The sequence below is a fragment of the Hibiscus syriacus genome, unplaced genomic scaffold (assembly GCF_006381635.1).
Source record: "Hibiscus syriacus cultivar Baekdansim isolate YM2019G1 unplaced genomic scaffold, ASM638163v2 tig00000002_pilon, whole genome shotgun sequence".
Taxonomy (NCBI): domain Eukaryota; kingdom Viridiplantae; phylum Streptophyta; class Magnoliopsida; order Malvales; family Malvaceae; genus Hibiscus; species Hibiscus syriacus.
The window spans coordinates 2,026,034-2,040,360 of record NW_024061752.1 but is presented as its reverse complement, the minus strand read 5'-3'; the positions used below and the strand labels follow the sequence as shown (position 1 = coordinate 2,040,360).

Here is a 14,327-nt window from a genome sequence, read left to right as displayed (position 1 = left end):
TTTAACCAAATCAATGAACAAATCACATCACACAAGATGCAGGATACAAACAACCCACTAATCAACTTTAGAATATTATCAAAACAACCGTCTGTGGAATATCATCCATATAATAACAAAACAATACCATTATTGTTTTATGTGTTAGTAACCTTGGTAAGATTTGTTTCCAACATCGGTTTTTCAACCAGTCCCCGTTATAGCCGATGTAAGATTTGTTTCCAACATCGGTTTTTCAACCAGTCCCCGTTATAGCCGATGAAATGTAACTCACAATCAGAGAATGTTCCTCGGGAGTTGTGCTTCTTTCTTGAAGTTGCTACTTGCTAGCATGGCAAGTGATTTGAAGAAAAGTGGAGTTAAATAGCTTCGTTGCATGATCTTTTAAAGCTCGAGTTTTCTCTAATTTAGCTTGTGCTTACTGCCTGAGTCTCTTCGCCTTAGCCAACTCTTGCTCGGCTAATTCAATCAACCTTCTCGCTTGCTGTCTCAGCTCTTCGACGTAAGCTTTTCCCGCCATCGCTTGCTTTATCTGCTCGCGAGCATCGACTTCCTTGTTCGTAAAAGTTATGTTTGGTTCGATTCTCTCGCTGATACCGGAGGAGCCGATCGAGAGTTGAAGATCCAAATTGTGGAAGCAGGCATTTTTAGCGGAATTATTATCTTTTGTAGGCCTGAAGAACAGAGTCTCACTGTAGGATAGACTGGGGCTTGAAGCTGTTCGAGACAAGCTAGCCGGTTGTACTTCTTGTGATTAGGATCAGACATGGCCAGCATCTTGGTGTTTTATAAAACTCTCAACTCTGAAAAGATTAAAGCCATATTAGGAAAATTAATCAATTACTAATAAAAATCAATTTTTTATACATATATTTTACCGTATAAACTTACTACTACTATATAACACGTAGTAATAGATTTTCGTATTAGAAAAAGGGCTTAATACAAAAATAAGTCTACAACCATGTCTCAAAAAACGTTTGAATGCCGGAAGAAATTTTCGCTAAAAATAAGTTTTAATGTTTTTTCCGTTACCATTTAGGTGTCCAGGCGTTAACTGCCGTTAAAAACATCCGTTGAGTAACAAGTGTCACGTTCTGGTAATTTTGATAACTTTAATTTAAAATAAAAAATATAATTAAAAAAACTAAATTTTTTCAAATCTTAAAAAAATCCAAAACTTTTAAAACCTTAATTTTAATCTCTTTGCCACCGCCGGCCACCACTAGCATCGTCAATTTGCCGAACACCCAATGATGTGTGACCGACCAACCACCCACGACGAAAATCTCCATACTTTCGCAATCGATTGAACACCAAATCCTCCTAAATCTATAAATTCCTAAACATAATGGATTCAATACCCTAAAACAAAATATTCATTACATTGTTTTTGGGTATTGAATCCCTTGCGAAAGTATGGGAGTTTTGATCGTGGGTGGTTCGTCGGTTACACATTGTTAGGTGTTCGATCAATTAAAGATGTTGGTGGCGACCGGCGGTGGCAACGAGATTAAAATTAAAGTTTTAAAAGTTTTGAACTTTTTTAAGATTTGAAAAAAATTAAGGTTTTTTTAAATATATTTTTATTTTGTCTTTTAAATAAAAATTCTCAAAATTATCATAACGTGATACATGTCACCTAACGGAAATTTTTAACGGCTGTTAACGTTCGGACACCTAAAATAATAACGAAGAAAATGTTAGACACATACTTTTAACGAAAAAATCTTTAGTCCGAAAGCGTTTTTCGATTTGGGTAATTATTTTTTGTATTAAACCTAGAAAAAACTCTGCCGCAATAACAAGAGTGGCCTCAAGTGCCACAGGTTTTAAGATAGGCCTTGTAATCATATTGAACAGGATATCCCTTTAAATATTTCTCGCACCCCCATTGCTTGTAGTTGCAATGTTTTCTCCTGAAGTGCTTCTTGATCCAAACCAGATCGCCTAGAGCGTGGAAAGGATCGTGGTGCAAGTAACTAGGTTCGGGGTAAACGAAAACCCTTTTTCTCACCACCGGAGTTTCTCTCTTGAGCAGCTTCCATGGAACCTTGTGTCGCCGCGGGTGCATCTATAGGTTTTGATCCCTTTGGAACTCTTGGTTGCAGATCTTACAAACATAACGATTCCATTCGAGTAGTGTCTTCGACGAAAGAGAAATCACTTCTACATCTGGATCTAAATATCACCCTCAGTATAATTATTCAAATTACAACCTAAAATATATTCTACAATCATATATATATATAGGGATAAGATCATGTTATACAATGTAAAATTAAAATAATTTTACACAGATTTAGAATCGTTGGATGAGATTAAGAGAAGGAAATAAGAAGATATTCACCGGGGAAAAAATAATGAGTCAATCTCAGTCATCTATTTTCACTTATCCAATATCTTAAATCTATGTTAAAATGTATGGTGTTCGTGCAAGTCTACGTTTCCTCTTGTTGTTATGATTACCATTCTCAAAGTAAGCAAATGGGCTAGAAGAAGGAACTGAAGAACAAGAGTTATTGGCCAACATGGTAAAATTTTGCAGTGTAAGGTATGACTCATAAATATACCGGTAAAGAGGACAGGGGATGGAGCGGAGTGAGCCAACATCAACTGTCCTTACAAAGAAAGTCTCGTAGAGGGGGTTACGATTATATGGGTTGAGGGTGTCGGGGCGCAGCCCCCGCGGTACGGTACATGGTTAATTTTGTAATTATGTATCAGGTTTTCTATTATAAATAGAGATGTAACCTAAACCTATGAGCATTGAATAAAATTTCTAGCGTCGTCTAGGCACCGAGGACGTAAGCACATTGCCGAACCTCGTTAAAATTCTTGTGTTCTTTCATTTACTTTGCCCTATTTATCAACAATTGGTATCAGAGCTCAGGAGCAAAATTCGAAGTCGTGAAATTCGATGGTCTGGGTAACTTCGGATTATGGCAAACGAGGGTGAAGGATCTGTTGGCGCAACAGGGGATCCTGAAGGCTTTGCGACCTATAAAGCCGACGTCGATAGAGGAGGAAGATTGGGAAGAATTGCAACAACGAGCGGCCAGGAAACCATACGATTATTGGCGACGAGGTTATGTATCACGTCATGCATCTATCGTCTCCAGATGAAATTTGAAGGAAGTTGGAAAGTCAGTTTATGTCCAAATCCTAACGACAAAACTGTATCTAAAGCAGGCTGTATGGGCTGAAGATGCAGGACGATCATGATTTGGCGCAACAAGTGAATGTCTTCAATCAAATCGTTTCTGATTTGGCTTGGCTTGATGTAAAAATTGAGGATGAAGACAGAGCGATGATTTTGTTGTGTTCGTTGCCTCCCTCTTACGAACACATGTTGACTACTCTTACATATGGGAAAGAGACTATCAACGTTGAGGATATTACTGCAGCCTTGTTGGCTCACAACCAGCGGAAGCAGAATGCAGGGGAAAACTCTCAAGCCGATAGCTTATATGTCAAGGGTAATCGAGACCGTGGACGGAAGCCAGAGAAGGCAGGGTCTGGCAAGCGGAATTCCAGATCCAATCTAGGATAAGAAGACAATTCACTGTTACAAGTGCAAGGAGGCGGGATATATGAAGAGAGACTGTCCGAAGTTGAAAAGCAGACTGATGAGAAGCGGATGTTTCATCCAAGTCTGTGAACGTGGTCGAGGATGACAATTCTGATTGCAGTGAAGGTGATATGCTTTCTATTTCAACGACTCAATTGACGGATGCGTGGATTCTTGATTATGGATATTCTTATCACATCACGCCAAATAGGGAATGGTTTTCGACATACAGGTCGGTTAATTCTGGTTCTGTTTATTTGGGTGATGATCGATGTTGCAATATTGTTGGTATTGGTGATGTCAGAATTAAGATGTATGATGGCTCTGTTCGGACGTTGAGTGGTGTTCGACATATCCCAGATTTGAAGAAGAATTTGATTTCTTTGGGCACTTTGCACAAGAATGGTTTTATCCCTAAAGCTGATGAGAATAGGGAAACCATTCGGATTGTTAAAGGTGCTTTGACTGTGATGAAAGGAAAGATGACTGCAGGAAATATTATAGATTGTTAGGGGAGTACCGTTGCAGGTGGAGTTCATTCTGTTGAGTCCTGTGATGATATACAAAACTGTGGCATATGCGTCTTGCTCATCTTAGTGAACGTGGTATGACAGAATTACACAAAAGAAATCTGTTGCATGGTGTCAAAAGTTGTAAGCTCGATTTTTGCAAGTATTGTGTTCTTGGTAAACAGACTAAAGTTTGTTTCAAGACTACGAGGCACACAACTTAAGGGATTCTTGATTATGTGCATTATGATGTATGGGGGCCTTCCACGACATCGTCTTTGGGTGGATCTAGGTATTTACTTTTATTGATGATTTTTCACGGAAAGTTTGGGTGTATTTTTTGAAACAGAAATCTGAAGTTTTTGAGAAGTTCAAGCTGTGGAAAGCTGAGGTAGAAAACCAAACAGGACGAAAAATCAAGTGTTTGCGGTCTGACAATGGTACGGAGTACACAGATTCACAGTTTTTACACTTCTGTAAGGAGCACGGGATTAAGAGACATTTTACAGTGCGCAAGACACCACAACAGAATGGTGTTGCGGAACGGATGAACAGGTCATTGAATGAAAGAGCCAGATGTTTGTAGTTGAATGCGGGGCTTCCCAAACACTTCTGGGCCGAGGCTGTTAACATGGCGTGTTATCTTATCAACAGATCGCCAAGGGCATCATTGGCTGGAAAAGTTGTAGAAGAGGTATGGACTGGTCATGATGTTAGTTTTGATAAATTACGGATTTTTGGTTGTCCTGCTTATGTGCATGTACCTGCTGATGATAGATCCAAACTTGATGCAAAATCGAATGAGTGCATTTTTCTGGGTTACAAGAAAGGTGTCAAAGGATTCAAGTTCTGGGATCCAATTACGAAGAAAATTGTGATCAGTAGAGATGTTGTTTTTGATGAACAATCCATGTTGCAACAGAAGAAAGACACGACAGTGGTGGATTTCGAGCAGTTTCCAGTTGAGAAACCAGAAACTTCTCAACTGACTTCTTGGTAGCAAAGGGTTTTCACAGCAGAAAGGAGTTGATTATGATGAATTTTTCTCTGTGGTCAGGCACACTTCAATCCGAGCAGTACTTGCATTGGTGGCCAGTTGGGATTTGCATTTAGAGCAGATGAATGTTAAAATTGCTTTTTTGCATGGTGATTTAGAGGAGTAGATCTACATGCGGCAATCTGAAGGTTTCACTCAACCTGGAAACGAGCATTTAGTTTGCAGATTGAAGAAATCTTTTGTACGGTTGAAACAGTCTCCGAGACAGTGGTATAAACGGTTTGACTCCTATATGATCAAGATTGGCTACAATCGATGTGAGTATGATTGTTGTGTCTATGTTAAGAGCCTTGATGATGGTTCTTTTATTTTTCTATTACTGTATGTTGATGATTGTGTTGCTACGAAGAACATGGATGATGTTATCGGTTTGAAAACTTTATTGAGTCAGGAATTTGATATGAAAGATTTAGGTGCTGCAAAGAAAATTCTTGGAATGGAAATTTGCAGGGACAGAGACTCAAGGAGACTGTGGCTATCTCAACGGGGTTATGTTGAAAAAATGCTAGAAAAGTTTGCGATGAGCAGCGCAAAACTAGTTAGCACTCCATTGGCGAACCACTTTAAGCTCTCATCAGAACAGTTCCCTAAGACAGATAAGGAAGCTGAAGATATGGCAAAGGTTCCGTATTCTAATGTTGTTGGCTGCTTGATGTATGCAATGGTATGTATCGTCCTGATTTAGCTCATGGTTAGTCAAGTTTGTAAGTACATGTCTAAACCTGGTAAGCAACATTGGGAAGCAGTCAAGTGGATCTTTCGATACTTAAAGGGTACTATGGGACATGGAATTGTTTTTGGTAGTCAACGAGATAATCCTTTGGTTGTAGGATATGTGGATTCAGACTATGCAGGTGACTTGGATAATAGAAGATCTACGACAGGGTATGTTTTTACTCTTCGTGGAGGACCTATTTGTTGGAAGTCTACTGTTCAATCTGTAGTGGCACTATCTACAACTGAAGCTGAGTACATGGCAGCGGCTGAAGCTGTAAAAGAAGCTTTATGACTCACTGGTTTAGTGAAGGAGTTGGGTGTTCAACAAGGTGGAGTTCAGCTGCTTTGCGACAATCAAAGTGCTATTCACTTAGCTAAGAATCAGGTATATCGTGCTAGAACTAAGCACATTGATGTACGTTTTCACAAGATCAAAGAGTTGGTTGCATCTGAAGAGATTTTGTTTCAGAAGGTACACACTGATGAGAATGCCGCTGATATGTTCACCAAGCCAGTTACGACAGACAAGTTCAAGCATTGCTTGGACTTGTTGAATGTTTCAAGTTGTTAAAGAACTAAGGTAACCCAACCCACATTGAATGTTTCCTAAGGGGCAGGATATTCGCCAAGGTGGAGATTTGTAGGGTATGACTCATAAATATACTGGTAAAGAGGACAGGGGATGGAGCGGAGTGAGCCAACATCAACTGTCCTTACAAAGAAAGTCTCGTAGAGGGAGTTACGATTATGTGGGTTGGGGGTGTCGGGGCGCAGCCCCCGCGGTACGGTACAGGGTTAATTTTGTAATTATGTACCAGGGTTTTCTATTATAAATAGAGATATAACCTAAACCTATGAGCATTGAATAAAATTTTCTAGCGCCGCCTAGGCACCGAGGACGTAAGCACATTGCCGAACCTCGTTAAAATTCTTGTGTTCTTTCGTTTACTTTGCCTGATTTATCAACATGCAGCAAATTTAAAACTTGACGTTGTTTAATAATAAAACCAAATAGCCAAAGCAAAGATTGAGAGAAAAAGCTTTAGTAGAACATGAGAGAGGAAGGAAAATGAGATGACTTTTTGGTTGGATTTATTTGAGGGTTTGATGGTCGTTAGCTTTCCCTTAAACATTCAGTATTTTTTCTTTCTTTCTCTGTTAAATTTCCAGCTCTCATGTTCATCAGCTATCTGTGTATTGTAGAATGCTGGTGTCGATTGCAGTAGAGTGCCCACTCCTTAATAAAAGCTTTGTTTCAACACCCAATCCAAATGTTTCAAAATTGATCCCACGTAGAGAGAGAAAGAAACAATGAATAATTCATCCAAAAAATTTTGTAGCTTTGCATGCAACAAATATGTTAAGAAGTGGGACCCCTAACTTATATGTTAATTGTTTAATTTGGAGAGAAGGCTACATACAAGGAATGCATGGGCAATATGCGTACAGACCACATTCACCTGCGATGATGTATGTGTTTACGATTCCAAATCCAATCATCCCCAAATTCCTTTGTATATTTAACATTACCCAGCAGCTAGGCAGCCTTATTTCTGCCTTTTCATTTTTCATTCTTGTTCTTAATAAATTATAGCTTGCATCGTTAGACAACTTTATATATTTTTTTTAAAAAATTAGGGTTTAGGATGTAAGTGTTTATAAATAATTTCGGATTAATTCATGAATATATCTAATTTATTGTGATATAATATTATGATTTAATTACGATAAACATAATAAACCTAAAATAAAGACACATAACTAGAAATAATGGGTGGTTAAAGCAAGATTATGTATCTAGTGATAGCAGACAAGGAGTGTGGATATGTTTCTTTTCATCTCCTTCTATGTTTTTCGGTTGTAATGTATACTCTATTCTAGGTAGAGGACCCTTTTCAGTCTCCATGCATGTGCTTGCCTCTATCATCTTAAATATGGTAGTGGATTTATATATCAATCTCACACAAACATCTAAAAAGTGCGTGATATCTTCAATTGTGGGTGCATAGATTTTGTGTTGCTAACCTTTAACTAATGTTAGGACACGTCACCCACCCCATTGGGTTTGCAAGGGATTCCAAGCACATAATTTCCATGCCTTGTAGAGCTGACAAACACCGAGGGAGAGAACAACAAACAAAAGGTGACCAAAAAGAAAAGGTCTTTTAGTGGTGAACAGAACATAATGGAAAGAATCTTAAAAGATGAACAGAGGTGTTATCTGCGAGAGAAAAGCCTTTCCATTAAGGGTCAAATGCTTTGCAAGGAACGGATGTAAAAGGCCCATGATTTTGGCATGCTTTCTTGGGGTGGTTGAGTTGGTTATAAGTTCTTGTTCTTGTTAGGTGATTTGTATGAGTTTAAAACAACCATGTCCGAGGGCTTAGCTTGAGTTCAATAAAGTGATTTTGTTTATGGTGTGTGCATAGGAGATGGGTCAAATAATTTGTTTCTTATAGGATATAAGCTCACTTGCAATATATTTTTTTCGTATAGGATTTATGCATTTCTAGTTTGAGACATTTTCTTATAAATCGATTAATTTCTCAAACCCGATGTCAGTAGCTTAAATTATATATACTTTTATGAAGACTATGCGAACAAAAATTTCAATACAACTTAAATATGAAATTACTACTTAGTACGAGTTTCTAATAATTTTATTGATTATTACAATTGCCTTGATTTAAAAACATAAGATGTTAAAAGGGACTAAAGAAGAAAACTTATGATTTGGGGTTGCCATGTCAATTAATTTATTAGTCTTTTCAAAGTAGGAGACTCAAATTTTAATAAATTAAAAATATGAACTTGTCAGTTTGAAGGATGAAATTCATAATTAAACCAAAAACAATATATGGAAAAAGAAAGCATAGAATGAAGTAGATGTTAAAGAGCCTTGGGCAGTAAACCCTACCCCTAATGATGAAGTTGAGATTCTTTTGATCTAAAACCCCTTAAAAAATTTCCCCCAAAGTTGAAAGGTGATGACTCAAGGAGCAAGTCATGTGAGTGGGGAGATTTAATGTTTAAATCCAAAAAACAGAAGTTGGGGTGGTCAATTCCACAAAGTCAAAGGAACCAATGTGTTGAAAGCCTTGGGTTCACGTAATAAATGAATCTAAATCATGAAAACGCAACAGGGAAAAACTGACTGATGGGGTTGAAAAGATTTCCTTTTCATCGAATATAATATTACGCAAGTTTATTTAGATTTTAAATCGGACATAGATAACGATTTCATGTGGTTGGAAAGGCTAACATTTCCCTCCCAACTCCGCAACTGCTATCACTTTGCTAGCATCATCCTTACAAACTCCTCCTAGTTCACTTGCCGGAGATTAGCCATCACATGCTGGAGCTGCATGGAGAAAAGAACCGACAATTATTTGAAACTTGCAGGCATTTGATATTGAGGAAAAAAAAAAGCATAAGAGAAGCTACTTCTCTATATTCACAATACAATGCTTTCGAGAGGTAATGACCGACTACTCTTGCTCTATTTACCTCAGCTGCTGAAATAAAGCCGTTTCGATCCTTATCCAAAACCTTAAAAGCTTCCCCAAGATCCTCGTCGGAATCGGTTCCTTCACAAAACAATTACAAGAAAAATAAAACTCATCACGTATTTTACAAAGTGTATGATTACAATGGTACGGTATTTGGTATTCGGTTGTTCAACAAATTAATGTCGGAATCCATGAAACAAGTCATCGGTCGCCTCAGCCAGTCTAAAGCAACAAGAAGCGAAAGAGAAACTTCGACGACAGGTTTACCGCCCACTTCGGTCTAGTTTTAGTGCTTTGAAATATGATAACAATGACAACTCTTAAGCATTGTGCACTTGAATCAATATAAAACAACAAATTGATGCAAACTTTGAGCTATAATATATTTCCATTTACACCATGTAACAGAGACCATCATGTACAGAGCTTCAGGAACCATGATGAATCATTCTGGTCTATTAACAACATGTTATCAAGTAAATAATAAAAAAACGGTGAGGTTCCGACATTGAAGTGGTGAGTTTATTTGGACATACAAATTATTGTCATCTACTTCCCTGGAAACCTTCTACCAGCAAAACTTGGGTGACTTCTGTTCTAATTTATTTTTTTCATGGTATTCCTTTTATACTCTGAAATTCAACCACTGGATCACGTCGTCCATTATAGCTTCTCGTTCAGGTTCGATGAGGAGATCGTGTAAAAGGCCTTCGAATAATTTGATCGTTTTGTCGGTTGAGGCCTCATCGTACAGTTTCTGAGAAGCTTTAGGATCGGTTACGGTATCATCCAGGCCATGGAGAACTAGGAAAGGAACTTTCAATCTACTCATATTCTCCTGCAAGTAGGTTGTTATTCTAAGAATTTCATAGCCGGTTCTTACCCGGAGGGGTCCCGTGTACACCAATGGATCCGAATACTTAGCCACCAGTGCCGCCGGGTCCCTTGAAACCGGCTTCCCGCTTTTATTGGCAATATTGACTTGGAACCTTGGAAATAGATATGAGATGATAGGGGCAAGTACCTGCCATGGAAATGATATTTTACACCATTCATGTTCTTCGAGGAATGCGACAAAGAAGAAAAAACACTGCATATCCATGAATGCAGAAAGAAGAGACGAATGATATAAACAAGGAAGATCTTACCACAAATATGGGATGAGATGGTTGAACACCTACAGCTGGGGATGTTAGTATAACGCCTGCTACTTTGTCTTCAACCTCCGGATCAAGTGCTGCCTACAGTTAACGCAACAGAATCAATGTTGGTATATTATTCGAAATACTACTCGACCACAATTGTTCTTTATAAAGCCTTACTTTAAGGACAATTGCGCCACCCGTGGAATGACCAAAGCAGAAGCATGGAAGACCAGTATTTTCAGATAAAATCCTTTGAAGCAACAACTTCTGCGACAAGTTGGGAAGATAAATGAAGATGACACTTTCAATATTTACTTCAAAAATAAATGTTACAGCTAAACCTTAGAAAGAACATACCATGTCGGCAACAGCATAATCAAGAGAATGGACATATCCGTGTAGCCCATCACTTCCACCATGTCCTACAGGATATTACGAGCAAATAAGTCTAAGCATGAAATTATGAAACTATGAACCATAGAATGAAACTTAAACTTACCAATCCAATCCATTGCGTAGACCTTGAATCCATCACCATTTAGCCGCTTCGCAAAATCATTGTATCTGCTACTGTTGTGCGAGGGAAAAAGAGCAAACATGTTAAGCGAAAGATTCAAAAGAAAAAAACATGGAATAAAATGAATATGACCTCTAACAAGGCATTAAATCCAAATAGCAAACCTGTGTTCATTCAAGCCATGCATTAGAAAAACAACTCCCCTGGAAAGGCACATGGATAACATCAGTATCAAAATGAATGAAGTAGAAAGTTTAACTGGGAAAAAGAAATCAGTAACAAAATGTAATTGTAAATCAAAAGGAGGGGTAGAGATTGTAGAAAGATTGTAGCTTGAAGGAAATTAGATGGGATTATATAGATAAATTATTCAATATGATTTTATGCGTGAAACTAGATATAACATGATAAAAACAGATATTTAATGTGGTTTGATTAAATATTTTATAAATTTGGTTTAAATTTAATAAATTTAGTTCTTTATATTTTAAAAAAATTATGAATTTAGTCATTTTTTTGTAATAGAGATAAATCAAGCAAATCTATCGAATCAAAACAATAGTTGGATCATTACATCCTATCATAAAAGAGCAACAAATTACTGTCAAACTATTAGTCTACCAAGAAAGTGATAGGAAAATGATATAATATTTTTAGAAGAACAAACAATAAATACTAAACTTACAAAGTTTATAAATATGAAAGTTTAAATCTATTAATTTGCTTTAAATATTTTAAATTAGACCAAATAGAATACATAAGTTTTGAGGAGTAAAACTATTAATATACCATGCCATGTTAATATTTTGTACAATATTTAATGGAGTTAATTGTATCATATGTGCTCAAAGTATGACTCTCACTTTAAATTGGTCCTTAAACTTTTAAATGTCTCAATTTCATCCCTAAATTTTGACTATCATTCTAAATTAGTCCTCAAACTTTTGAATATTTCAACTTCATCCTCAAACTATGGCATTCATTCTAAATTAGTCTCTAAACTTTTTTAACATTCCAATTTTACTATACGTATATACTAATCACATCTCTTGTTAATAAAAGCGTTAGGCCGTGTTATATTTTATATGTTTGAAAAAAATAAGTTAAACTATGGTTGAAACTAATGATATTTGGATAAATTTGGGGATGAAATTGGAAGATTCAAAGTTTGGAGACCAATTTATAAAGAGGGTCATAATTTATGGATGGAATTAGAATGTTCAAAGTTTAAGGACTAATTTAAAATGAGAGGCATAAATTGAGGATGAAATTAAAATATTTAAAAGTTTAAGGACTAATTCAAAGTGAGGATTATAGTTTGGGGATATATAATGCAGTTAACTCTATTTAATTGATATGGACTTAAGAGTTAATTGCATCATATGTCCTCAAAGTATGACTCTTATTTTAAATTGGTTCTTAAACTTTTAAATATTTCAGTTTCATCCCTAGACTATGACTATCATTCTAAATTAGTCATCAAACTTTTGAACATTTCAATTTCATCCCTAATTAGACCTTCATTCTAAATTGGTCTCCAAGCTTTTTGAACATTCCAATTTCATCCTAAACTATCATATATACTAATCACATATCTTGTTAATAAATCATTAGGTGAAGTTATATTATATATGTTTGAAAAACAAAATTGAGGTTAAAATAAGGTTGAAACTAATTACATATTTGGATGAATTTAGGGATGAAATTAAATATTCAAAGGTTTAGGGACCAATTTAGAAAGAGGGTCATAGTTCAGTGATGAAATTATAATGGTAAAAGTTTAAGGACTAATTTATAATGGGACTTGTAGTTTGGGGATGAAATTGGGATATTTAAAAGTTTAAGGACCAATAAGGGTTATTGTCTGGGGACATATGATGCAATTAACTCTATTTGTTATAATCTTTTAATTGGTTGATTAAGTTAAAATTTTAAAAAAGGTGATCTATTTATAATATAACTGATAATTGAGTGATTATCTTACCCAAAACTTTCATCTAAATCTGACCTGATTTTGACCGAAGCCGGAGACCATGTCTGAATGAATAATGTATCGCCTCTAGCACTAGAAAACAACGAGAACTCCCTGATAACGACGGAGTCGTCCTGAACCACCCTCCGAATCGCCAGCAAACGCCTCTCCGCCGGGACCCTCACCACAGGCGCCGCCGAACCTTTCCTCCCGCACTCTTGCTTTTCATCCCTCCCCACTTTCTCCTCAGAACACATCGCGGAGGCGCGTTTCCGTCCCCGGAACGGGAAAAGGAACAGAAAAACGACGGCGTTAAAAAGCAGCAACAGAGTCCTCAACGACCGCAAGGAGAAGAGCTCGTTGATGAGGTCGCTTACACCCCACGTTAACGGTTCCCCCGCCATTTCTTTAAGCAGTTAGATTCTGAAATCGGCTCTCTGGGTTTGCAATGGTTTCAGTGAAATTGGAAATACTTAATAAAATGAAAATGAGAAGAAGAAAAAAACACGTTTTGAATTTGAGCTTCTATAGTTATTATGATAATCGCTCTAGTTGACGAGCAGATCATCAACCTAGAGAAACCAAATCAAAACGAGGAAAAAAAACACACCACAAAAAAGAAAGAAATTTGTCAAAACACCTTCTCTTTAGCTGTCCAAGAAATTATCTGTGTCAAGGTCATATAAAATTAAGCCTTACCAATTTTAGAGCCGACCCAAATCATTCATTTTCCAGGAAAATTAATTTGTTTAGGCGATGCTTATCTGGAAGAATTCGTGGCAGAAACAAACCTAGTTTGTTTTTGTTGTTTACAAGTAAAATGGAAAATAATCTATTTTTAAATTGACGGAAAAGGTTTGGTTAATGTTTCTGCTGATGATCGTCGAAAGGAGGGCGGGAAGCACGTTTCTCACGTGATAGAATTATAGTCAAATCTTAAGAGAGTAAATTGTATTAAGATCTAAAAGTTATTTTAATACATTATATTATTTTGTATTTTATAATGATTAGTATTTATTCTAATACTTTTTTAATAATTACTGTAATATTTTTTTGAATTTATTACAACATTATATTTTATTAAATAAAATTAAATATAATAAATTATATTTTAAAAAACTATATAAATTAAGGTACACTAATCTTCTTTACTTATCATTTTCCTTGAGATTATCACATCACATAACATAAATTTAAATATATATATATATATTAAATTAAAACAAACATGATTTATCGACGGTAAATGATTAATATAAACAACAATAATATAAAAATGTATATACCAATGAAAAAATATTAAGAAACTAGATTCATTACAACTTAAATA

The 14,327-nt window shown here is 36.3% G+C and overlaps 1 protein-coding gene and 1 pseudogene across 1 annotated transcript; both read right to left on the bottom strand.

Annotated features, from left to right (window-relative positions):
* Positions 1-235: 235 nt before the first annotated feature.
* On the bottom strand, positions 236-2,533 carry LOC120185145 (annotated as a pseudogene).
* Positions 2,534-9,984: 7,451 nt separating this feature from the next.
* LOC120122510 (monoacylglycerol lipase-like) lies at positions 9,985-13,643 on the bottom strand. Its single transcript, XM_039141896.1, has 7 exons — positions 13,034-13,643; positions 11,190-11,228; positions 11,008-11,078; positions 10,866-10,930; positions 10,686-10,775; positions 10,512-10,604; positions 9,985-10,387 (listed from the first exon to the last, which is right to left on the bottom strand). The coding sequence occupies exons 1-7, from the start codon at positions 13,399-13,401 to the stop codon at positions 9,989-9,991; spliced, it is 1,125 nt and encodes a 374-aa protein (XP_038997827.1). The 5' UTR covers positions 13,402-13,643; the 3' UTR covers positions 9,985-9,988.
* Positions 13,644-14,327: the final 684 nt, after the last annotated feature.

Coding starts and splice junctions, on each gene's coding strand:
- LOC120122510 (XM_039141896.1), bottom strand. CDS start 13,401: ATGGCGGGGGAACCGTTAACGTGGGGTGTAAGCGACCTCATCAACGAG. Junction 11,229..13,033: donor CCGGCTTCGGTCAAAATCAG/GTCAGATTTAGA, acceptor GTGCCTTTCCAG/GGGAGTTGTTTTTCTAATGC. Junction 10,776..10,865: donor ATTATGCTGTTGCCGACATG/GTATGTTCTTTC, acceptor AACTTGTCGCAG/AAGTTGTTGCTTCAAAGGAT.